This window comes from Pyrus communis, chromosome 7 (assembly GCF_041283825.1).
Source record: "Pyrus communis isolate YQ-2024b chromosome 7, ASM4128382v1, whole genome shotgun sequence".
Classification (NCBI taxonomy): domain Eukaryota; kingdom Viridiplantae; phylum Streptophyta; class Magnoliopsida; order Rosales; family Rosaceae; genus Pyrus; species Pyrus communis.
In genome coordinates, this window is record NC_142571.1 from 6,397,736 (window position 1) to 6,425,150 (window position 27,415).

The window sequence follows — 27,415 nt, forward strand, 5'->3', positions numbered from 1 at the left end:
CCTCACTTTGGTCCCTGAGATTTTAAATCAATAGAAGTGGTTCCTGAGATTGTCCACCATCCATCGTTTTGGTCATTCCGTTAAAAACTATGTTAAGTGTCCTGGAGCTCTTTGCTGGAAGTTTGGGCAATTTTTAAGGCTTCGTAACTCAATCGTTTTTTAATCAAATTCGACCCATAATATATCAAAATGAAGATAGGAAAGTGTACAATAAGATTATACCTATTTGGAAGCCCAATGGTTGCCAGAGATGCTCAGAAAATAGCCTCAAAATTGACTGGTCCGAGGGAAAACTGGAAAACTCGTTTGAAACTAGGTAAACTTTAAACGTCCATAACTTCTTCAATACTCAACGAAATCAAGTGATTCAAAAACGAAAATCATATTTCTCGACAAGGCAAAGAGCATGGTGTCTTTTTCAACCGCTAACTCTCCGTGGTTTGGCCGAAATATGGCTTGAAAGTGGCTAACTCGAGACCAAGACAGCGACTTTCGAGCCATTTTTCGGCCAAACCACAGCAAGTTAGCCGTTGAAAAAAAAAAATCATTCTCTTCGTCTCATTGAGAAGTATGATTTTCGTTTTTTAAATCACTTGTTTTCGTTGAGTATTGAAGAAGTTATGAATGTTTAAAGCTTACCTAGTTTCCAGCGAGTTTTCCAGTTTTCCCTCGGATTAGTCAAATTTGAGGCTATTTTCCGACCATCTCCGGCAACCATTGGGCTTCCAAATATGTATAATCTTATTCTACACTTTCCTATCTTCATTTTGATATATTATAAGTCGAATTTGGTTAATAAACGATTGAGTTACGAATCTTTGAAAATTGCCCAAACTTCCAGCCAAGAGCTCTGGGACACTTAACAGTAGGGCCAAAATGATGGATGGTGAACAATCTCTGGGACCACTTATATTGATTTGAAATCTCAGGGATCAAAGTGAGGAGTTATGCAAATCTCAGGAACCATTTTGGTTAAAAAGCCTTTTCATTTTTTATTCCTGGACGGATGGAAATCATTTTTAGAAATTGGATGTGGAAAAACACAGAATTCACAATTTGGCGAGTACCATGATGATACTAGAAATCAAGTAAACATAACAAAAGGCATAAATTATTCATGGAAATTGTGAAATCAGAAGAAATTTGTACATGTTACTTGAGTGTTTTGTAGTCATTTGAGTAGCGATAAACCACATCAAACCAACTATCCATAGCACTTACAATAAGTATATTGAAACTGTTTTGATCAGTCAAAACTTTAAAAAATTATTCAAAAGTACCAATTATGATTAAGTTTACGGGACTCCATGGAATTCATGTTTAATTGCGGGACTAGATGCATCCATTTCATTCAAATCAAGAAATACAACGCAATCAAATAACAAAATACCTGAATTCGAAGATAAAGCCAGGGAATATAGAAAACTTCAAGTCTTGAAGAGATGGGAGCATCGCCTTGCTTTTTGCAACAGAACAATCCTTTTTTTAGAAAATTAGAGGAAGACAAATAAAATTTGAAACAAATTACTTCAATTGAATAGGGAATCTGCAAATTTGCTACCACTCGATAATTTTGCAAAAGGGACAATTCTGTTTCATTTCCCTGCAATAACAAGAAGTACAATTTTGTAACAGTTCTCCCCACTAACCTAAAAGACTAAACCCACTTCTTCAATTCCTTCTTATTTGTCAATCATAAACCAAGGGAACCTTATGACATTCAAACCTTAATTATCAATTATACCAAGTATATCGGAAATACATAAATAATGAAATTCCACTAACGAACTAAACAAATGGCCCTTCAATACATCCTTACAGAATCACAACTTACCTTCCAAATTGGACACAATGCAATAAGCAAGAATTGCAATGTTCAGAGACTTTTTCGGATCAAGCACACACCTAATTCAGAAAATTTCCCATAAAATTTGACAAAATGCAATAAACAATAATTAAATATCACTACTTATCTTCAAAAAGCGCAGACTTCATAAATGGTAACATTAGGCCCCCTCAACAAATTCCAAATTCTGCAACCAAATCAATCCGATCCAATGAGCAATAATATAATAAAAAGGCATACAGAGATCCAAAATGTTGAATTTACAATAAAAAATCAAATCATGCTTTAAAGAAATGCAACATATATTCATGAAAAACTTGAAATTTTGAGAACAATTCGCTTCATTCATTAGAATCAAAGTAAAGAGATTGAAGCCAAAATTTGAAACAAAAACCATAATCGAATTAACTAAATTATATCACTTGAAAAGGATAATCACTAAGAAATAAAACGGATTGAGAAGTACAATCATGGCCTACCCCCAACTGCTTCGAGAAGAATAATTGCGTCGATTGCTTAGCTGACAAAAGGGTCTCATCAGGTAATGGCACTCCAGTCAAATCTAAGTCAGCTCCACCAATAGGTACTTCTTCATACTTAAAATCAATCTCTAGTTTATGTAAACATATTCAGTTATACAAATATCCAAATGTTATATAATTACTAATTTCCCAACAAAATTTCTCGATTATACAACACACAGAGCAGCTCAAATTGTTAAACATTAACCCAAAGGAAATATGGGAAAATTAAAAGACTTTTCCTTTTAATTTTCCCACCGTTTCTCAGGCACCTGAAATAAAATTGAGAAAAGGAAGAAAACGGAAGCAGAATTAGAAGAAACCATCGATGGAGGGGGCGAGGTTGAGGCCAATGCCATCGCCGGGAAGCAAAGTGATGGGGTAGCGTTTGGAGGGTGAGGCTGCAGCGCAACTGATCTTACCCACTCTGCTTTCATCGACCGCTAAACAGAGAAAAAGGAGACCAAAATTAAAAAAATTCCAAGGACAGCAGGCTCAAGCTTGTGACCCTCTTATGACGACGACCACATGTAACGCCATGCCAAGAGCAAAAGTGGATGGTTTCATTCCATGAAGTCAGGACTTTAAATGGGTCATGAGTTATGCTAGCTTTGATTTCAAGCAAAGCGAGTCTATCTGTCTCATTTCCCGGAAGGGCGAAACAAGGAAGGCAAGAGTGAAGAATGAAGGCCTGAATAAAAAAGGATGACAAAAACACTGCAGAAATGGAGTTGTAAAACCCCATCCCCATGATGATGATATTTGTTTTGTGCGAAAATTGAAATGGAGTTGTAAAAAAGTTGAGCTGTATTGATTGTTTGTCTAGCAGCTTTAGCAGCATCCAATTTATAATCATAATCAGAGTGCTCTGAACGTAGTGGATCAGCCACCCCAAACGCTATCGGACTTGATGAGGGATGTCCTGACAAAAAAATATATCTTTTTCTCTTAATTTTATGAATAAATTCAATATAAATCTAATTTTGTGAACCTAATATTAGGAGTGTTCACTTTTTTGAAATTATTGTATTCATTCTTTAACTTAAAACAAATGAAAAAAGAGAGATTAGTTTTGTATGAAATTTCTCTTTGATTATAAACCGTATGACACAACGACTAAATTGATGAATGTGCTGTTCTTGTTGAGAAATTTTTATGGGTACTAAAAATACAAGTTAGGTGGCGTATTATTCTACGTGTTATAATAAAGGTGGACAACATGGTTGATATATCTTACTTCTTATGTATATTGATAAAAAAAAAAAAAAAAAAAACAAAATTATAAGTTGAGTGAAATAATAACACCATATGATTGTGTTCGAATACATAAAAAATTGCTTGTTCCTGTTCATATCGATAGTCTGCCAATAAAACAATAGTTAGCTTTGGTATTGTACAATGACAATTCCTAATTTTGGTGCATTATTGTGTCATTTGTTTATGCCAACAAATAATGTTCGTCCTCACTCCTCTAGTTCCAGATTGGCTGCGTGCTTGCGTCTTGTGAATGGATTGAGGATATACACAAAAGAATAGGTAATGGGAACTTAGGTATGGGCAAGGCTGAGATCAAACAACCACTGCGGCAGAGGCGGCTTTGGGGGACCAAGAGGTGCAATTGTACATGGTCCCAAATTTATTTGAAAGGACTTTAAAATAATATTTATATTAAAAAAAAAATATTAGTACTATAAAATCTCATTGTGTACTCTTTATAATATACCGTCAAGATTCTCTAGGAAAAAAAAAAAAAAAGGAAACAAAGAGAGTCGCAAGATTATAGCAAGCCGTATTGTCTAAAGGGGTAAGATGAAGCTAAGGGTCCCGAGGTTAGCGTTCAAAACTTTCTATGTACTTTTTTGAGATAGCATTTGGTCTTAGGATTGGTACTAATGAAGTGATCAGAGCCACTTCCTGTTCTCTAGCCGCATCTAACCACTATGAGTCATTAGAAAAAGATCCAACTGTTTTTTTTAATAAAAGGGGACCAGCTGGTGACTTTGCCACAACAGTCCCTTCTTCCGGGGGTAGGGAAGACTCACATAGGCATTTCAGCCTCCCCTTAGCCACCATCGTGCAATTCACCAACGTAGGAATCAAACCCAGGACATGTCATGTGGAATACGGGTCTACAATTCATCCCCAACCACTGGGTCACCCCGTAGTGGTTGAAAAAGATCCAACTGAACCACCTGAAATTTAATTCTTTCTGTTTCTTCTAGCAACTCGTATAGGGAAAGAATGACACGTAGACTGCTATCAGAGTCTGAAATACTAGTAAATAATAACATAACCAACTTCCGTAAATAGCCAAACAAGGCATGCCCAAGTCGCCGATGTCTTAACTAAATCTTCTTAATCTTGTCACCATTCCCACTATGTACTTGATTTACTCTGCTAGGAGCCTAGGAACCACATCGTCGACATAATACAACCCCCTTCTCTTAGTACCATGCCTAATTACAACCCTAGTTTGGATATCCGGACGTAAGCAAAAAATGGAAACATTAGTACGATGTAACCCAATTGATCGATAATATGACTGACTGATAAAAGATGATTTGATAATTCCGGAAAAAGCAAGGTATTGTGTAAGGATAAAGATGAGGTGAGTGCAATTGGACCAGCCTCTGATCTGAGATAATATTTCCATTGGCAATGACAACACTCTCTGTTGGAGGATGAATCATGGATGAAAGAGAGACTCATCATGTGGCATGTGGTCACAATCTCTAGAAGCAATTTAGACACTTCTCGAATTTGCTGAATTATCCCAATCAACAGAGAGAGATACTTGATAAAAAAAAAAACAAAAAACAAAAAAAAAAGACAATATTGTCTTCTCTCCCATGGTTGTAGTAGGCTTAGGTTTAAGATTTTCAATATCGATTGCCAAGAATAAGCCACACGACAAGAATTAGGATTATTGTGCTACTTAAAACACACAAACAGGCACGGGGTAAATTTTGGTTCTGTGTAGGATTAATGATTGTCCAAAACACAAGACAATCAACAAAGTGTAGGGCACTGACATCCAAGGAAGCTACACGACATGAATAGTTTTTTGGGTTTAGGTTGTTTTTTTTTATTTTTTTATTTTTTATTATAGAAAACCTTGATTGTACGAGTGGAATTTTATTGATAATAAAAAAAAGTTCTACCTAGTCAAGAGAGATGTAAACCTAACCCTTCATAATACAAGAAGAAATAAAAAATAAAAAAAAGGATAGAAAGCACATGAAAAGGAAGGGGGACATAATCTTTTACCCTTCTAGAAACGAAAACAATAATGATACAAGGAAAAGAGGTGGGGGGACTTGAAATCTAACCCCTCTATAGCCAAACCTAAAGGTCTAAACCTGTAAAACAAATTAAGTAAGATCACAGGGTTAAGAAAATAAAATAAGAAAGTGAGACAAATCTGTATGTCGAGATGCATATTGATTTGAGAAGCGGAAGCGAGGAAAGCCAGCATAGTCTGAAAACAAAGTAGTACGAGCCACCAGCAGAGGGGAATCATGCCATGCCAAAGTTGGAGAAGATGAAACTATATTAGCAAAATTGTCTGCAACAACATTCCCTTCGAGATATATGTGAGAGATGTAGAAAGTCATCTTTCGAATGTGATCTAAACAAATAGACCATTGCGTACGAAGAGGCCAAGGAGTGTCAAAAGCAGTCGATTGGAAAGCAAAAATAACACTAGAATAGTCACTTTCCAACCAAAGACAATGTCATCCCCGCTAATATGCAAACTCTACTCCAATAATAATTGTTGATAATTCTACATAGAAAGAGTTACAATGACCAATCTGATACCAAGATAAAAGTGTAAAACTTTTTTTCTTTTTTGACGGTACAAGGGAAATTTTATTGATAACGAAAAAAGAAGTTACACTTTATCATTTTCCGAAATTAAAGTTGAAGAAGACAAGCCCCAGTTAGCAAAATTGTCTGCAACAAAATTTCCTTCATGATATATGTGAGTTGCGTAGTAAGTCATTTTCCAAAGGGAGTTTTAACGAAACACCCCCGGTACTATTCACTTTTAACGAAAAACTACATTTTTACCTTTCCCTAGTACTATTCGTGATACCTTTATTTGTCATTTTTCTTTAAAACTAAAGTATTTTTGAACTTTTCGTTAGATTTCCTTTTTCCGAATGCGGTCCAAACAAATACACCATTGCTTACGAAGATGCCAATAAGGATCGAAATCACACGACTAAAAAGTGTAAAACTTGATGAGAGTTTTTGGGTTTGTATTTTTGTGTTGTATTCTTCTCTCAAGGAGAAAATAAGTACACATGTATAAGGATATCTAGGTACATGAAATCCCCAATTACAAAGCTATAATAAATAGGGAAGTTGACTCACGCAGAACAACATGCTGGATGGTGGATCCACACCTAAGGCTATCGTAATCATTGACGCATGGTTGAATTGCCCAACACTAAGGTACCATTTGGTACATGAGGCGGGACGGAACAGAGTGGGACAAGGCGTTCCGTCTCACGTTTGGTGTGCCTAAAACGGATGGAACGAGCTGTTCCACGGGATGAGTTTTGAGTGAATTTTCGTTCCACCTTATCCCCCTGGAACGACTCGTTCCACATCCGTGGAACACAAAATTATAACCTCTCCGTCTCCTTCTTCTTCCTCCTTGTTTCCATCCGAGGGCATCTTTGCTCCCGCTCCGTTCCATTCCGTCTCGTCCTGTCTGCATACCAAACGATACCTAACAGAACTATTGAAAGCGAACGTTGGCAAAAGACTTGGAGTATGTGCCAGTTGACATGACTATCAGCAAAGGTTTCCAAGAGTTGGAGCAATAGTGCATACTCTTTCACACAAACATAGCCCTCTATATTTGGTCACGCCAACCTAATCCATATGTATATTGTAGTGTACACAAAATATGGACTGGTATATCACGTGTCATAATATAAGTAGAATAATACTTGAAAAAAATAACTTCTTCCCTCTTCTCTTATGACATGTAATGCACCGACTTGTGTTATGGGTATATGGAAAAATCTCTCTTCTAAGGACTGTCAAATGTACATGGATAAATCTCTCTTCTAAGGATTGTCCAATTTTATTGCCAATAGATGGTGGCAAAGAGGCACTGTTATAAATCGTGTTCGATTCCCCATTTAAAATAGTGGTGAAATCGTGTTCGATTCCCCATTTAAAGTAGTGGTGAAATTAGATTGTTGATTTGAATTCCTGCTTTTAACGTGTAATCAAGACTTATACAACTAATTAATTTGCAAAGTGGGCCAGTAATACTTGACCTATGAGAAGCTATATCAAATCATGATGTAAAACCCAAGAAATTAAACGAAATCATCATTTTCAGATGAACTAGTTTGGCTAAAATGCATCTGTTTTCGGCTTTCAACTTGCTTTTTGGAATATATATAGCACCGGCCTACAACTACTTTAGCTAGTGTTGGAAAAATTCTTCTGCATAATTTAGTCCAGTCAATTATTGATGGTCTCTCAGTGTTGGAAAATGGATGCATAGATGGGGGAAGAGATCCTCTCCGGATCTCTCCCACCAAGTCCACCAAAATCAGTGATCCGCGCTCTTGAAATTTGACAAAACGGTTAAAGTTATTATAACTTTTAAAGGGACCCTGTTTTTAGCTGTTTGATCAAATTTCAAGAGCCCGGATCACTGGGTTTGGTGGGAGAGATTCGGATCCATAAATAGCTTTCCAATGCCAATTATTACAGGCCTACCAAATTGCTTACTCAGAAGTCCTACTGGACTTGGCATCAGTCGAGCACTAGTTTGTGTATCCAATATCTGTTATTTTCCAACACTAATAATGAGTTTAAATATATGAAGAAATAGCACTTAAAGTAGTCCATAATGATTTTTTATTTTTTTTAAGTGCAAGTAACAACTTTGGAATTTCTTTCAACTCACTCAATCAATGGTTCGAGATTACTCATTTCCTGACTAAAAGCCTTCGGTAAAATCTCATTATAGACTTTGTGTAGGTCAACTGTCAAGTATCAATCGTCTGTCATTGTTGCAAAATACTTCACACAAAGCAAGTCGCCGAAGTGAGAACGCTTATGGTTTGTAACTCGGTATTTATATGTGCCTTTATGGGTGTGCCCTTTGATCATAGAGTACAATATGGTGTTTTGTGCTCAAAGTGGTAAGCACAAATAAAAAAATTTTGTGCCTCTATTCTAAAAAAGTTATCAGATGACTTTCTCCATCCATATTAGCCCAATTTAATAGGTTCTACTTTGAAAATGAAAATGTCAAAATTTGAAATAAATCAGAAAATTTCATAAAATCAAGATGGAACACAACAAAATCCAATGTCTCAGCTGTTAGAAGGATCAATGACACACCCCGACCCAGAAAGTCCACTTAGACCCTGAATCGAGTTGTGCTCGTCGACACCTGAAAGGTGGCGAAGCCATAAAATGTGATAAGAGTGTAGAAAAATGTGAATAATTTGAACCTAAAATTTTTAAATACCAGAGTGTGTTGGGAGCGGAAGCGAACCCATTTCACACACGACGTCAAAGCATAAGTAAAGTACAGAAGTGTGAGTAAGAATCATACCCTCAGAAGTATCCATCAATACTAAGATTCACCACACATCCTTGTCGATACAAACTCAGCAGTTAAAACCTGGAGGGCACCAAACAGAGAGTGAGTGAGCAATAAAACCAAGCTTCCCCAAAGTTATTACCTCTCTAAAAGTAATGCTCCTCAATGTAAAACCCGTATCGTTTTCCATAAGACAAAACAACATATATACATATATCCAAACCATACTAAAAAATGGCCAAAACCACTGTTTGCCATGTCCATCAACTCCACCATGCATTAATAACTAGGCCAAAGGAACATAATCAATACAAAATGATATATCAGTCGAAGTCATCTAATGTGACATGTACAACTTATCCATATCTCATCAATCATGGCTAGCATATAAGTCGGAGTCACCTATAGTGACCTGTACGACTTATCCATATCTCATCACATATCTCATCAATCATGGCTAGCATATAAGTCGGAGTCACCTATAGTGACCTGTACGACTTATCCATATCTCATCACATAGCTCAATAAGTATACATGCACACAAGTCGCAACCACCTAAAGTGGTCTGTACGACAAGACTGGGTGTAAATAAATACGCTCAAGTGCTACGATCACGTGAAGATTGTACGAATAATCCAGGTCACCTACGAGTCGGAACCACCTAAAGTGGTCTGTACAACATGACTGTGCACCTACCTTGGATCCAAGGTGAGCATAAGGTGCGGGAGGTGAACATCACGTGAAGGTCTGTGCCCTGGCCACGGGCGAGAGCACTAACATCGGGGTGCAGGTTTATGAGCTATAATATATCTCAACACAATCATACTCACTACCATCACTATCATCACTATCATCAACATGTACTCACATGAAGCTTAGCTGGGCATCCACGTCGTTATTTAGCACTTCAAAGCATTCACAATAGTTAGGTTCAGGTAATATCCATATGAATATGCCATGATGCAATCTAAACCCAAACATTTCATGATATTCCCAAAATATATAATACAGTGTAACATGTACAATCAATAAAATCCTACTCCCAAACTATTTACTTTTGAGAGTAATCATCAGTGATAAGCCCAATTAGACACTAGTTAAATTAACTATCATTACTTACATTTCCTTACTTCAATTTCTTGATTCATCACGCATTGATTTATGATCAACATTTAATCACCAAATCATAAAGCTAAATCTCACACTTCCCACCAATGTCCCTCACATTGCTCAATTCACTAAACAAGGCTATTGTCTCAATTATTTAATTTCATTTATTATATGGTTGCATCTAACGTCTTGTTCGACTGCCTACGTACCCTAAATAGGGATCAAGTCATTCGTAGTTCGCAATGATTAATTGTCGGTAACAAGCATAGATCACTTTAGAAGTGCTTGTGGAACTATCAATTATATGCCTATAAAAAAAAGACCCACTCACCTGGAGTCCACTCTATGATTATATTGCACGCACATCGAGATATCACGATCTATCGTCGCCTGTGACCAATTATCAAATCACATCTCAAAATTCTTACCGATAGAGTACATAATTTACATAAAACATATCCTCAAGGACCTTCAAGAATAATTTGAGATCCATTGACCAAAAGTCAACCGTCAATCTTTGATCGACGGTAGGGTCTACAACCCTGTATAACTCGATTCAGAAGATCCGCATATCAGATTTCCAATCCGTAACTTCCAAAGATCCACATTATGCTTCTAGAATAACATACTAAAATTTTATTACGATCCAACGGTTGGATCCTCGCCAATTCCCAAAACTGATTAGCGGTTAACGTTTTATTTTATGAACTTACAAATCCAATCCGGAAAGATATGTACGTCGGATTCCCAATCCATAAGTTCCTACATTCTTCAAATATTATGTACTACACTGTAACAAAGTTTGGTGACGATCCAACGGTTGGATCATTGATTCACATAAATACCTATTAACGTATCGTAGAGAATTTAGGTTCCAACGATCAACCTACATCATTCAAATATCAAGACTAAATTCAAGACATCTAACATAGCCCAAAAATAGCATTGGTGGCCCACTGGCCACGTGCCGCCGCACGCGCCGCCGTGGGTGGCGGTCGGCCGTCCCAACTCGCCGGAAAATCCAACTCTTTCCAAAAATTACCAAAATTTACAGGAATGAAGATCTCAAAGAGAGGAACAACTTTCATACCTGCCACAAAGTCCAAAGGTTGACGAAAGGGAGTCAATTTTACCCACAAAGCCGGCGGGTGCATAAAACTTTCCGACGTCGATTCGTCGCCTACGGTGGTCCAATGGGGTCAAGGTTGGTTGGGATTTTCTCCATGATGGGATAAAAAGCCCAAGTGGTGGCATCGGCCATCGCTTTTCCGATTTGCAGGAAAATTGAAAAAGGTGGTATGAGTACTATTGATTTTCGTCGACTTTCGTGGCCTCAAATCACCACATACCGTGGTTAATCAAGGTGGTTCATGGGTGGGTTTTGTAGAGGGGAATGAGAGCTTCAAGATGGTGGTGGTGGTGTCGAAAATCTCCACCGGAGTTGGCCGGAATCAGCCTTGGAAAATGGGAGCTCGCGGTGGGTGTGGGTCGACGGGAAGGCTACTCCCCCTTCTTTTTTTCCTTTTTTTTTTTTTTTTCTTCTTTTCTGATTTCTCATTGGTCCTCCATCCCCTTTTTATTTGATTGGTCCCTTTTTCTCTTTACTCAAGACTGATTAGTTAGTCTTCCCACAAGGTGGGAGTTCAAATAATTTAACTACCTTTAAATAACCAACTTCAAACATCCGTAATTATACCGTTATAATTCGGACTCGCAAACGGCTTTCACCTAAGCGTTCGTAGTGGCAAGTACTATGAGGATATGCTAAAAGAATAAATCATACGTCACTCTAACCGATGATCAACGGAAGTCAAAGTACTTGCCTCTAGGGCATTTTTGTAAATTCACGCTTCTAAAATTAATAAAAACGTAAAATTTGAGACGAGTTGTCACAATCAAATAGTAGAAATGGAAACATCACAATTCAGCAAAAAGATGTTCACATGTTCCACAGACACAAACAAACCGTGCGCTACTACTGTCTATTTATAGACGCTAAAAGTTTTTGTGCCTATATTTTGTCATACAATTGTTAGACCAATAATTATATATATATATATATATATATATATATATATATATATATATATATTTGTGCTACTTGGCATGGCTTCGTGCCCAATAATGTGTTTGTGTCCATTTTTTTTGTGCTACTTGGCATGGCTTCGTGCCCAATAATGTGTTTGTGTCCATTTTTTTTTTTACATTGGGCACAATACATCATATCCTTTATTGAATGGACACTATTCCACCATATTAGTGTTCTCAAAGACACAAACTCTTCATTTGTGTACACCAAAGCCCATATTTTTCGTAGTGTTTCAGCCACTTTTGGTAGGAACCTCACCAACCCAAAGTCACCTACATGTGCAATCATATCCTCATTGAGAAGAATATTGGTAGGTTTAAGGTTGCAATGAACTACTGGCGTCTCACAATGACGATGGAGATAATCCAATGCCATAGCAACATCAAAAACAATATTCAAACTTTGAGAAATTGTTAAGCTCCTTGGCCTCTCATTTGTCTCACCAATTGTATGAATTGGAGATAGCCATTCCTCCAAGCTCCCGTTAGCCATGAACTCGTAAATTAAGGCCTTGAAGTCGTGACTGCGATAATCAAAACGAGAACATGCTGAGACTATCTTGACAAGATTACGGTGTCTAATATTTCAGAAAGCCTCGCACTCATAAATAAAACTTTTGTAAGCCCTGCTAAACGAACGTCGTTGAGTACCTTGATCGCAATTGTAGTTTAACCGTGCTCAAGTATTCCCTTATAAACGGACCCAAAACTGCCCATACCGACCAAGTTGGTTGAGGAGAATCCAGTTGTTGCTCTTAGAAGACTTTGGTATGATACACCTAGGGAAATTTGTCTAAATCACTTGAAGTGAGATTTTTTTTATCCCTCTGTGAGCAATAAAGGTACAAAAAGGTTAGTGCAAAAATAACTCCAAAAATCCCACAAATGAGAGAGAGAACCAATTTCATGGTTAAGCTCAATCCTTCCTTTTTTGGATGCTGGAGAGTTGCACTTTGGCAAATGAAACTCAGATATGCCCCCCAAAAGCTTGCTATTTCCTTCAAATCTCCCTTGATCGGCAACATGCCCTCAAAATTGTTATAAGATAGATTCAGAGATTCCAAAAAATTCAAACGTTCTAAGAATTCTGGAATTGCTCCTGACAAGTTGTCAGAAAGATACAATTCTGTAAGAACTCTTAGTGAACTCAAAGTTGATGGAATCGTCCCATGGAAGAAATTTCCATGCATGTCTAGGTACTCTAATTTTATACAACTAACAAGACTTGCCAGAATTTCACTGAATAACATGTTTTCATAGATATCTATATACTCAAGATTTATTAAAATTCCTACGTCCTTTGGTAGGGAGCCGAGAAAATGATCTTGAGGTAAACTAAATATATACAAGTTCAACAGACCAATGATTTCTTACGATATGATACCGCTAAAACTGTTCTCACCAAGATATACAAGCCTCAAATTCTGACACACTATTAAACTTGGCAGGATATTGCCTGGAAGTTGTTGCCTTCTAAGCTTAACTCATTTAATTGACTTAAATTTCCAAAGAGGATGTAAGATTGCCAGCGAGAGAGTTCCTACTCAAATTTAATAGATATAACTTGTGAAGCTTTCCTACACTCGGGGGAATGTGACCTGATAATTGGTTCTCAGCATCCCCAAAACCTTTAAGTTAGCCAAATTTACAATCTCATTCGGGATACTTATATTTTATTTTGTGCAATATGGAAATCATTTATTTATTTTTATTGCTTTTTAGCCAAAATGGTCCTTGAGATTTGCATAACTCCTCACTTTGGTCCCTGAGATTTCAAATCAATAGAAGTGGTCCCTGAGATTGTCCACCATCCATCATTTTAGTCCTTCCATTAAAAACTCTATTAAGTGCTCCGAAGCTCTTGGCCGAAAGTTTGGGCAATTTTCAAAGCTTCGTAACTCAATTTTTTCTTAACCAAATTCGACCCATAATATATCAAAATGAATATAGGAAAGTGTAGAATAAGATTATACCTATTTGGAAACCCAATGGTTGCCGGAGATGGTCGGAAAATAGCCTCAAAGTTGACTGGTCCGAGGGAAAACTAGAAAACTCGCCAGAAACTGGGTAAACTTTAAACGTTCATAACTTCTTCAATACTCAATGAAATCAAGTGATTCAAAAACGAAAATCATACTTCTCGATGAGACAAAGAGAATGATACCTTTTTCAATGGCTAACTCTCCGTGGTTTGTCCAAAAAATGGCTCGAAAGTGTCTAACTCGAGACCAAGACAGCCACTTTCAAGCCGTTTTTCGGCCAAACCACAAGTAACCGTTGAAAAAAATACCATTCTCTTCATCCCATCGAAAAGTATGATTTTCATTTTAAATCACTTGATTTTGTTGAGTGTTGAAGAAGTTATGAAAGTTTAAAATTTACCTAGTTTCCGGCAAGTTTTTAAATTTTCCCTTGTACCAGTCAACTTTAAGGCTATTTTCCGACCATCTCCGGCAACCATTGGGATTCGAAATGGGTATAATCTTATTCTACACTTTCCGATCTTCATTTTGATATATTATGGATTGAATTTGGTTAAGAAACGATTGAGTTATGAAGATTTGAAAATTGCCCAAACTTCCAACCAAAAGCTCTGGGACACTTAATAGAGTTTTTAATGGAATGACTAAAATGATGGATGGTGGACAATCTCAAGGGCCACTTCTATTGATTTGAAATCTCAGGAACCAAAGTGAGGAGTTATGTAAATCACAGGGATCATTTTGGCTAAAAAGCCTTTTTATTTTTTATTTCTGCACAGATGGAAATCATTTTTAGAAATTAGACGTGGAAAAACACAGAATTCACAATTTGACGAGTAACATGATGATACTAGAAATCAAGTAAACATAACAAAAGGCATGAATTATTCATGGAAATTGTGAAATCAGAAGAAATTTGTACATGTTACTTGAGTGTTTTGTAGTCATTGGAGTAGCGACAAACCACATCAAACCAACCATCCATAGCACTTATAAGTATATTAAAACTGTTTTGATCAGTCAAAACTATAAAAAATTAATCAAAATTACCAATTATGATTAAGTTTAAGGGACTCAATGGAATTCATGTTTAATTGCGGGACTAGATGCATCCATTTCATTCAAATCAAGAAATATAACACAATCAAATAACAAAATACCAGAATTCGAAGATAAAACCAGGGAATATAGAAAACTTCAAGTCTTGAAGAGATGGGAGCATCGCCTTGCTTTTTGCAACAAAACATTCAGAAAATTACAGGAAGACAAATAAAATTTGAAACAAATTACTTCAATTGAATAGGGAATCTGCAAATTGCTACCACTCCATAATTTTGCAGAAGGGACAATTCTGTTTCATTTCCCTGCAATAACAAGAAGTACAATTCTATAACAGTTCTCCCCACTAACCTAAAAGGCTAAACCCACTTCTTCAATTCCTTCTTATTTGTCAATCATAAACCAAGGGAACCTTATGACATTCAAACCTTAACTATCAATTATACCAAGTATATCAGAAATACATAAATAATGAAATTCCACTAACGAACTAAACAAATGGCCCTTCAGTATATCCTTACAGAATCACAACTTACCTTCCATATTGGACACAATGCAATAAGCAAGAATTGCAATGTTCTGAGACTTTTTCGGATCAAGCACACACCTAATTCAGAAAATTTCCCATAAAATTTGACAAAATGCAATAAACAATAATTAAATATCACCACTTACCTTCCAAAGGCGCTTCATCAATGGTAACATTAGGCCCCCTCAACAAATTCCAAATTCTGCACACCAAATCAATCAGATCCAACAAGTAATAATATAATAAAAAGGCATACAGAGATCCAAAATGTTGAAATTACAATAAAAAATCAAATCATGCTTTAAAGAAATGCAACATATTCATGAAAAACTTGAAATTTTGAGAACAATTCTCGTCATTCATTAGAATCTAAGTAAAGAGATTGAAGCCAAAATTTGAAACAAAAACCATAATCGAATTAACTAAATTATATCACTTGAAAAGGAATATAACTAAGAAATAAAACGGATTGAGAAGCAAAGTGATGGGGTAGCGTTTGGAGGGTGAGGCTGCAGAGCAACTGATCTTACCCACTCTGCTTTCATCGACCGCTAAACAGAGAAAAAGGAGACAAAAATTAAAAATAAAAAAAATTCTCGTATAAATAAATTTGTAAAAGTGGGAAAATTGGCGGTGATTACAATTTGTAAAAGAAGCAACTAATCTTACCCACTCTGCTTCATCGATGGATAGCTCACTTGGTTTGCTAAAAATATTGTATAAATAAATATTGGGATGTGGTGGGAGCTTGGGCCGGGATGTGACTGTTGAATTATAAGTCTCTAGCTGATTAAGTATTAGAAATAAGATGAGTTTTAATGTGTGTATTCACTTGAGCATATCTGCCAAGTGTAAGGTTAAATGATGTAAGGCCATGAGTGCCATGTGGTATTTGATCCATGTAATTAGGTGATGAGTGACTAAGATTAAAAGTAGTGTTTTGTGTGGTCCTAAAGCTAAGGCCATCAATTAAATGTAAAGCAGTGTGAGTGCGCAGTGTGTGTGTTGTACAAAGATTATTCCTCTGCAATACTTTTGCATGAGAGAACAAGAAGAAAAAAAAAAAAACTTTTCGGTTCAGCTTCTTCTGGTTTCTTGTTTTCTTGCTTCTGTTCAGCCTTCTGGAATTAAAACCCAGCTAAATCAAGTTACACTAACATGGTATCAGAGCCTTGTTTCGATTAGATCTGGGCGTGTTTCTGTGAGCTCAAACATCACCGTTTCTGGACTCGGTTAAGTTTGCCGGAGCTTATCTGTGATCTAAGAACTACGTGTTTCTGGATTCACACAAGCTCACGATGGCCGGATCTGGGAGTGCTGAAGTGAGGACCCCGATCTTCTCCGGGGAGAACTACGAGTTCTGGAGAATCAAAATGGTTACCATTTTCAAGTCATATGGACTGTGGAATCTGGTGGAAAAAGGGATTCCGGTTTCTGATTCGAAGAAGAAGAAAGCTAAGACTGATGAAGATACAGATGTTGATGCTGACGATGATGAGAAAATGGCTGCAATCTTCATGAAAGATGCAAAAGCTCTCGGAATCATTCAAAACGCAGTCTCTGATCAGATTTTCCCCCGAATCGCAAACGCAGACTCAGCAAAAATGGCATGGGATCTGTTATATGGCGAATATCACGGTGGGGATCAGGTAAGATCTGTGAAACTCCAGAATCTTAGAAGAGAATTTGAATACACTAGAATGCGTGATGATGAATCCTTGACTGGGTATCTTACTCGGTTAAATGATCTGATCAATCAAATGAAAACGTTTGGTGAAACTATGTCAAATGAGAGATTAGTACAGAAGGTATTAATCAGTCTCACTAAGATATATGATCCTATATGCTTAGTGATAGAAAATACCAAATGTTTAGAATATGTTGAACTGCAAGAGGTATAGCTATATTGAAGAGTCAAGAGCAGAGGTTTGATTTGCATTCCTCAGATGCAACTGAGAGAGCATTTTCTTCTCTTACTGTTAGTTCAAAAGGGCAGAATCGAAGTTATGCTCAGTCTAGTACTTTTAAGCCACAAAGAAATTGGAATCAAAAGGGTAAGAAATGGGATTCAAAACCAAAGTTTCAGCAAAAATCATACACAAATGTTGCACAGAATAGTACTTCCTCACAGGGTATGAGTCAAGAGAGTGTAAAACCTCAATGTAAGGTGTGTTCAAAGTTTCATTATGGTGAATGTAGATATAAGGGGAAATCCAAGTGCCATAACTGTGATAGATTTGGTCATTGGGCTAGAGAGTGTACTGTTGGAAAGTCTGTTCAAAAGGCAAACTGTGCAAGTCAAATGGAAGTAACAGGAAACTTATTCTATGCAAATTGTGCAGTTGCTGAGACTAAGGTTAATGGAGATTGGTACATAGATAGTGGCTGCAGCAATCATATGACAGGAAATGTTGATCTTCTTGTTGATGTGAATACAAATGTTGCAGGGAAAGTTCAAATGCCAACAGGAGGGTTAGTTAATGTGGCAGGAATGGGATCACTGGAAATTGAGACTAACAGAGGAAGAAAATACATTCGAGAAGTCATGTACCTACCTGGTTTGAAAGAGAATCTATTAAGTGTAGGACAAATGGATGAGCACGGATATTATCTTGTGTTTGGTGGACATATGTGTACTGTTTTTGATGGTCCTTCTCTGAAATGTCAAATTCTCCGTGTAAAAATGAAAGAAAACAGGTGCTATCCTCTATCTCTAAGGCCTGAGAAGCAACTTGTGTTGAAGACCAGTTTTGCTCATTGTTCTCTGACTTGGCACAGAAGATTAGGCCACCTACACTTTGGTGGAATCAAGAAATTGAAGGATAACGACATGGTTCATGGATTACCATATCTAGATGAGTATGACAAAGTGTGTGAAGGCTGTCAATATGGTAAGCAACACAGAGAAAGGTTTCCTAGTGGTCAAGCACAAAGAGCTGGTGCTCCACTTGAATTGGTTCATGTAGATCTGTGTGGACCGATGAGAATTAAGTCTACTGGAGGAAACAAGTACTTCATGTTGCTTGTAGATGATGCAACCAGGATGACATGGGTGCATTTTCTTAGATTCAAATCTGAAGCTTTTACTTGTTTTCAGAAATTCAAGGCCATGACTGAGTTGCAAAGTGGAATGAAGGTAAAATGTGTAAGGAGTAATAGAGGAGGGGAGTTCTTATCAAATGAATTCAAGCAATACTGTGACACAGAGGGAATCCAAAGGCAACTGTCTCTCTCTTACACTCCACAGCAAAATGGAGTGGTTGAAAGAAAAAACAGAACTGTGATCGAAATGGCCAAGTCTATGCTTCATGACAAAGGAATGCCTTACTGTATGTGGGCAGAAGCTGTGCATACTGATGTCTATCTGTTAAACAGATGTCCTACCAAATCACTGGATAGTATAACACCTTTTGAAGCTTACAGCAAAAGGAAACCAGGCATTGCTCATTTGAAAGTTTTTGGATCAGTTTGTTATGTCCATACTCCATCCGAGTTAAGACACAAGCTAGAACCCAAGAGTATAAAAGGAGTCTTTGTTGGATATGCAAAGTGTGAGAAAGGGTATAGAGTATTTGATCCAATCTCTAAGAGACTAATTCTGTCAAGAGATGTTGTGTTCGATGAAAACTCAGCTTGGGAATGGGAAAGAAGCACAGAAAGATATATGTCACTGCCTACTTATGAGGTTGACTCTGTTGATACACAAAGAAGTGAAAATGCAGAAAATGACCCTCAAGTTTCAAGTGATTTATCACCTGGCATATTGGAAGAAGCTGCAAGTGGTATTGATGATACACAGATCAACTCTCAGTCAAGTGCAGGTGTGAATGACACTCAGTTTTTTGATCATACTCCATTAAAATGGAGAAAGCTGGATGATGTTCTTGCTCAGTGTAATCTGTGTATTATAGAACCAGAGAAATATGAAGATGCAGCTAAGGATGAATCTTGGATGAATGCTATGAAGGATGAGCTCTCCATGATTGAAAAAAATGAAACCTGGAAGTTAGTAGACAGGCCAAGTAACAAGCCTGTAATTGGAGTAAAATGGGTATTTAAAACCAAGCTCAACCTGGATGGAACTGTGCAAAAGAACAAGGCAAGGCTTGTTGCAAAGGGATATGCACAGAAACCAGGAATAGACTACAATGAGACCTTTGCTCCTGTTGCTCGATTAGATACAATCAGAACCCTTATAGCATTGGCTGCACAAAAGAGTTGGAAACTCTATCAACTTGATGTCAAATCGGCTTTTCTAAATGGTGTTCTAGAGGAGGAGGTTTATGTGGAGCAGCCTGATGGTTTTGTAGCTAAAGGGGAGGAAGACAGGGTATATAGACTTCACAAAGCCTTGTATGGTTTAAAGCAGGCACCACGGGCCTGGTATGGAGAGATCAATACATACTTCTTACAATGTGGTTTCACAAGAAGTTTAAGTGAACCAACACTATACATCAAGGCAGAAGAGAAAGACATTTTGATTGTGTCGATTTATGTGGATGACATAATCTATACTGGGAGCAACAAACAAATGCTTGAAGAATTCAAGGAAGACATGACACGAAAGTATGAGATGACTGATTTGGGTCTTCTCCATCATTTCCTTGGAATGGGAATAATTCAATCAACTTCAAGCATTTTCATCCACCAAAAGAAATATGCAAGCTCTTTGTTAGACAAATTTGGTCTAAAAGAGTGCAAACCTGTGCTTACTCCATTGGTTGCAACTGAGAAGTTAACCATGGATGATGGAAGTGGTGCAGCAAGTGAAGAGTTATACAGAAGCATGGTGGGAAGCCTCTTATATCTCACTGCAACCAGGCCTGATATTATGTATGCATCCAGTCTATTAGCCAGATTTATGCACTGCCCTACCAGTAAGCATGTTGGAACTGCTAAAAGAGTGCTAAGATACATTAAGGGTACACTTGATTATGGTCTGGAATATGTGAAGGGTAAGAACTCAATGTTAATTGGGTTCTGTGACAGTGACTGGAGTGGATCAATTGAGGACAGTAAAAGTACTTCTGGTTATGCTTTCTCTTTTGGCAGTGGAGTATTCTCTTGGGCATCTGTGAAGCAAAATTGTGTTGCTCTTTCCACTGCAGAAGCAGAGTACATCAGTGCTTCAGAAGCAACTACTCAAGCCATTTGGTTGAGATTTGTTCTTGAAGACTTTGGAGAATTTCAAACCGAAGCCACTCCAGTGCACTGTGACAACACCTCAGCAATTGCAATCACCAAGAACTCTGTGTTCCATCAAAAGACCAAACACATTAACAGAAGATACCATTTCATCAAGGATGCACTGAAGGATGGCATCATTGATCTGGTGTACTGTCCAACTAATGAGCAACTTGCTGATATCTTCACAAAACCTCTGCCTAAAGATCGGTTTAATTATCTCAGGAGCATGCTAGGAGTGAAATCAGCTCAAGACTTAAAGGGGAGTGTTGAATTATAAGTCTCTAGCTGATTAAGCATTAGAAATAAGATGAGTTTTAATGTGTGTATTCACTTGAGCATATCTGCCAAGTGTAAGGTTAAATGATGTAAGGCCATGAGTGCCATGTGGTATTTGATCCATGTAATTAGGTGATGAGTGACTAAGATTAAAAGTAGTGTTTTGTGTGGTCCTAAAGCTAAGGCCATCAATTAAATGTAAAGCAATGTGAGTGCGCAGTGCGTGTGCTGTACAAAGATTATTCCTCTGCAATACTTTTGCATGAGAGAACAAGAAGAAGAAAAAAAAAACTTTTCGGTTCAGCTTCTTCTGGTTTCTTGTTTTCTTGCTTCTGTTCAGCCTTCTGGAATTAAAACCCAGCTAAATCAAGTTACACTAACAGTGACATTCCCCTTTTTACAGGAAGAACTCGTATGCAAATCGGTGGTGACTGATGATAGAAGCATACCATGGTAAATACATTGAGAAAAATAGTTTGACCAAAATTTTCTTGCAAAGTAGTATTAGTATACCAACCACTGTCATCTCGGCCTTTTTTTGGACCCAAAAGACAATTATTATTTTATATTTCTGGACGGATGAAAATCATTTTTAGAAACTGGATGTGGAAAAACACAGAATTCACAATTTTACAAGTAACATGATGATACTAGAAATCAAGTAAACATAACAAAAGGCATGAAATATTCATGGAAATTGTGAAATCAAAAGAAATTTGTACATGTTACTTGAGTGTTTTGTAGTCATTGGAGTAGCGATAAACCACATCAAACCAACTATGCATAGCACTTACAATAAGTATATTGAAATTGTTCTGATCAGTCAAGACTTTAAAAAATTAATCAAAATTACCAATTATGATTAAGTTTACGGGACACCATGAAATTCATGTTTAATTGCAGGACTAGATGCATCAATTTCATTCAAATCCAGAAATACAACGCAATCAAATAACAAAATACCTGAATTCAAAGATAAAGCCGGGGAATGTAGAAATCTTCAAGTCTTGAAGAGATGGGAGCATAGCCCTGCTTTTTGCAACAAAACAATCCTTTTTCAGAAAATTACAGGAAGACAAATAAAATTTCAAAAAAATTACTTCAATTGAATAGGGAATCAGCAAATTGCTACGACTCGATAATTTTGCAAAAGGCACAATTCTGTTTTATTTCCCTGCAATAATAAGTACAATTCTGTAACAGTTCTCCACAATAACCTAAACCCACTTCTTCAATTCCTTCTTATTTGTCAATCCTAAACCAAGGGAACCTTATGACATTTAAACCTTAATTATCAAAGTATATCGGAAATACATAAACAACGAAATTTCACTAACAAACTACACAAATGGCCCTTCAATACATCCTTACAGAATCACAACTTACCTTCCAAATTGGACACAATGCAATAAGCAAGAATTGCAAAGTTCTGAGACTTTTTCGGATCAAGCACACACCTAATTCAGAATTTTTCCCATAAAATTGGACAAAATGCAATAAGCAATAATTAAATATCACTACTTTCCTTCCAAAAGCGCAGACTTCATCAATGGTAACATTAGGCTCCCTCAACAAATTCCAAATTCTACACACCAAATCAATCAGATCCAACAAGCAATAATATAATAAAAAGGCATACAGAGATCCAAAATGTTGAAATTACAATTAAAAAAATCAAATCATGCTTTAAAGAAATGCAACATATTCATGAAAAACTTGAAATTTTGAGAACGATTCTCTTCATTCATTAGAATCAAAGTAAAGAGATTGAAGCCAAAATTTGAAACAAAGACCATAATCGAATTCAATTATATCACTTGAAAAGGATAATCACTAAGAAAAAAAAACGGATTGAGAAGGACAATCATGACCTACCCCCAACTGCTCCGAGAAGAATTACGTCGATTGCTTAGCTGACAAAAGAGTCTCATCAGGTAATGGCACTCCAGTCAAATCCAAGCCAGCTCCACCAATAGGTACTTCTTCATACTTAAAATCAATCTCTAGTTTATGTAAACATATTCAGTTATACAAATATCCAAATGTTATATAATTACTAATTTCCCAACAAAATTTCTCGATTATACAACACACAGAGCAGCTCAAATTGTTAAACATTAACCCAAAGAAAATATGGGTAAATTAAAAGACTTTTCCTTTTAATTTTCCTACCGTTTCTCAGGCACCTGAAATAAAATTCAGAAAACGGAAGCAGAATTAAAAGAAACCATCGATGGAGGGGGCGAGGTTGAGGCCAATGCCATCGCCGAGAAGCAAAGTGATGGGGTAGCAGAGCAACTGATCTTACCCACTCTGCTTTCATCGACCGCTAAACAGAGAAAAAGGAGACAAAAATATAAAATAAATTATCGTATAAATAAATTTGTAAAAGTGGGAAAATTGGCGGTGATTACAATTTGTAAAAGAAGCAACTAATCCTACCCACTCTGCTTCATCGATGGATAGCTCACTTGGTTTGCTAAAAATGTTGTATAAATAAATTTGAAACCCCTCATACCTTAAATTGGAATTTCGAAACTGAAAGACGAAGGCAAGACGACGACACGGTACGGTTTGCTGGTTTGAAGGTTTTAGGTTTCGAATATTTTTCTGTTAATTGCGAGCAACAGAGCTAATGGGACGATGTTTTGCCAGATGAGGCGAAGAGGCGGAGGGGAAGATTCACTCACTCCAATCCTCCAAGAACCCATAATTTTTTCAATCCTTGGAACCCTAGAAAAATCACCAGAAGATTAATTTCTTTGGTAAAGAATTTTTAAAAATCTAAAGTAGGATAAATTGCTTACCTTCCGTATAGAGGGTTATGGAAAATGCGAGGATGGAGTGGTGGTACGTCGCGGTTCTCGCGTGTTACATCGAATTTGGGTGAACAGGTGGAAAAGCAATTTACAGAGTTGGCGGTGGTTTTGTTTGATTGAAGAATCTCGTTGAAAGATGAGGAAGGCTATCGAAAATGGAGAACTGGAGCAGGAAGGAAGAGGTGCAGGAGATTGGGATGAGTCGATTCGTTCGATGGTGTGAAAACAGTTGATGTCGAATTCCATAAACCACCGAGAAAAGCATGAACGACAGCTCACAACACAGATACACATGTTAACACGGGAAATTTCGTAATTTTACCGTGCATATGGAAAACCAAAGAGCAACTTGAACAATAATATGGGCGCAATTCCGTCTTTACACCGTGCTTAGGAACATTAAACCTGTTGCTGCTGCAATATTTCTATTTTGCAAATATTTGAGAAGAAGTTAATTCGTGTTAGTGTCGTGCCACTTTTACTTAAAAGTTGAAAAGAGTTTGAGTGGCAAAGCGTAGAGATGAAATTGTCTACTAGTTGATGAGTTTTGTAAGTCTCTTAGGTTGTGTTTGTTGTATCGGACTATCTCGGACTGAACTAGTTTTGGGGACTAAGTTTGACTGATTTAGATTAGATTAAGTCGTTAGTGAACTGTTTGGTACAATGTCGGATTAAAAAATAAAATAATTAATAAATTATAATATTATAATATTTAATATATGTCTAATAATATTAAATTATGAGTTCAGGCTTTTCCTTCTATACACTCTTCTACAGTTCTACGTCTCTCTAGAGAATACTTTCTTCCTCTTTGGTTTCATCGCCATTATTTCCTTTCCTCCCATCTTTTTTCCTTCAAAATGCTTCAAAGTTCAATTCCATTTTTTTTTTTTGCAAAACACTTCAAAACCATTTTCCTGCAAAATCATCTCCAAAACTACTCTCTCCTCCCTCTCTATCTCTCCATCTCTTTTTATCCCCAAAGCTACTCTCTCCCCTTCTCTATCCATTTTTCTCCAAAATTTTTTGGGAAAAAGAAAATTATCTGGGAGATTTCTAGGAAGTTTCGGGAATAAGGAAGATTTTTTCTATTGAGAATGTTATTGTTATTGTGTTGCTTTTTCTTTTCGAATTTTGGTGGCTGGATTTTGAGATTTAGGTTGTGGGTGGGATTGAGTTTCAGATCCGGGCATTGGTGGGCAAACAGAGTTGCCCAGAAGCATGCTTGCAGACTTGCAATGCAAACATCGTATGTAGTTCTGGAAACGGGACTAGCAATCCCATGGTTTTTGAGGGGGTTCACTATGACCGGCTAATCCCATGGTTAGTCAAAACGAGTGAAGGTTAGTGTAATTAACGTTAGTCTCAGTGGGTAACAAATAGGGGACCGGACTAACACTTAGTCCAGTCCAATCCAATGAGAGTTAGTGAGGGCAAACAAACGCACCCTCAATGTTTATCCTGACTTGGTACACTCCATTTGTTTATTTAAATGCATATATCTAGGATATTTTCATAAGATGTCGATGTGTAATTAAAGTTAAATAAAATTAAATGTATAATCTAAGGATTTATACGACAAATTTCTCATATAGGAATTAAAGTTATACATATGTAATTCTAAGGATTTATCTATATGAGCTATTAGTCACTTGAACATATACCAGATTCAGTCAGCATGTATAATCTTAAAAGTATTATTCCTAATTTCTTAATTGTTGAAAAATAAGGCCTTGTTTGGTCTCTAGGATTGGAATGGAATGGTTAAACTACTGTATTCATGGTATATTAAAGATAGAGGTGAATGCTTTTTCATATTGAGGGGATTAGAAGGGGGATAAGACGTGATGGAAAATAACCCCTTCTAATCCTTACCATTTTGGCAAATTGGAATGGAAAATAATCCATCTCCTACCTTCAAGTAACCCACAAATTTTTCATTTCTTTCGTCAACATTCCTTGAATATAGTGGGTTATCCATTTCAATCCAATCTTAAAGACCAAATGAGGCCACAATTTTTTCATTTGTTTCCTGAGCATACCTTGGATATAGGTCATATATATCAACATGCTTCAAATGTCTTAATTTACAACTTTCTTATGTTTACCACTTTTAAATATAGGTTACATGGCTTGATAACATTGCACATATGCACTGCACCGAACATAGATAAAAGTAGAAAGTTTCATGTCTGCACATGTGCTCCCCAAGCTGTTTTAGTGAAAAATTGCATGTACGTATCTTTATTTCCTTCATTTATCTTCCTGTTTAAATTATGAGCCATGTATTAAATTTTCTCAACCTTTAAGATGTTTTAGTCTTGCTTACCATGATATTACACTTGGGGCTGCATGGCCTGAACTGTTCGTTGACCAAGGAAAATACTGGGATTTGCCTGAGTCAATTTCCTTAGATATGTCATCACTTGTTTCCGAATCTGGATTGCGGTACCGCATTGGTGTACATAAAAACATCCAGGCAGTTAATTCCGTAGATTCTGCGCAAAGGCTGCCTTTTCTTATGGAAAAAGCCAAGATATTTGGAGGCAAAATGAGACACGAAAAGACATCATGATACATAAAGAAAAGGGTTGGTTTTGGCGGCCATCTTATGATGTGCGTCTTAAAAAACCCCATTCTTCAGTATCTAAAATTTTTGGTAATTTTACACGTTATTCATAATTTTTGTGATAACTTGTATTATCTCATTACATTTTTGTTGGAAGTTTCATACCAATACTACATTTGCCTGTTTTTATACATGTATACATGTTTTGGTACCTCTTAGTGTCACTTATAGTGTATGTGTACTTTTCTACTTTAGTATTAAACCCAGTACATGTAATGAGTATGTCACCTCCTTTCATCTGTTCCGTGGTTGTAGATGTGCCTGCAGTAAAAGAAACATCATAAATAATAGTAATAAAATATAATTCTAGAGACAAAAGTTCTAACGGAACGATTCAATATTTTTGTTTTGTGTTTATGAGTCCAGGTCTGTTGCCGACAGTATGCAATCTCTTAGAGCACTTTCAACGTTGGCTTTTGCTGGGGAACAGGCCAGCAAACAGGGCACGAAAGCCCGGCCTATTGACTCCAATGTGTGGGAGTCCGAGGGACAGCGCAGGCCCGAGTACCAGGTCTGTCACGAATTGCCAACCCGCGAGCCCGAAGGCTATCTGATGCAAGGCTGACGTCAGCCAGGCGTCAACCCCTTTTTTTATTTTTTTTCTATCAGGCGCGTGCACTGCACCCGCGTGTGGGGGAACGTCACCTGACCAACGGATGGGGCTCGCGGCGCAGTTTCAAATTGTTACCGTTGGGAAGCCACGTGGCTTCCCATGGTCCGTTGGATCTCAACGGCAAGAAAATGTGGACCGTCATATTTGCAATGGTAAAAAACATAAAAAAATCT

The 27,415-nt window shown here is 37.0% G+C and overlaps 1 protein-coding gene and 1 long non-coding RNA gene across 3 annotated transcripts; both read right to left on the bottom strand.

The window, feature by feature from the left end:
• Positions 1-1,089: 1,089 nt before the first annotated feature.
• LOC148695525 (3-isopropylmalate dehydrogenase, chloroplastic-like) lies at positions 1,090-4,440 on the bottom strand. Its single transcript, XM_088697340.1, has 4 exons — positions 4,356-4,440; positions 2,691-2,810; positions 2,326-2,465; positions 1,090-2,033 (listed from the first exon to the last, which is right to left on the bottom strand). The coding sequence occupies exons 1-4, from the start codon at positions 4,438-4,440 to the stop codon at positions 2,007-2,009; spliced, it is 372 nt and encodes a 123-aa protein (XP_088553466.1). The 3' UTR covers positions 1,090-2,006.
• A 10,726-nt stretch (positions 4,441-15,166) lies between these two features.
• Positions 15,167-24,372, bottom strand: LOC148695526 (uncharacterized). 2 transcript variants are annotated; one of them, XR_015963862.1, is made up of 5 exons: positions 23,989-24,372; positions 23,700-23,914; positions 22,145-23,510; positions 15,541-15,920; positions 15,167-15,359 (listed from the first exon to the last, which is right to left on the bottom strand). It is a non-coding gene; the product is annotated as an uncharacterized LOC148695526 (long non-coding RNA). The 2 variants fall into 2 exon arrangements; XR_015963861.1 differs by having other exon boundaries at positions 15,319-15,920; positions 23,989-24,371.
• Between the last annotated feature and the right edge of the window lie 3,043 nt (positions 24,373-27,415).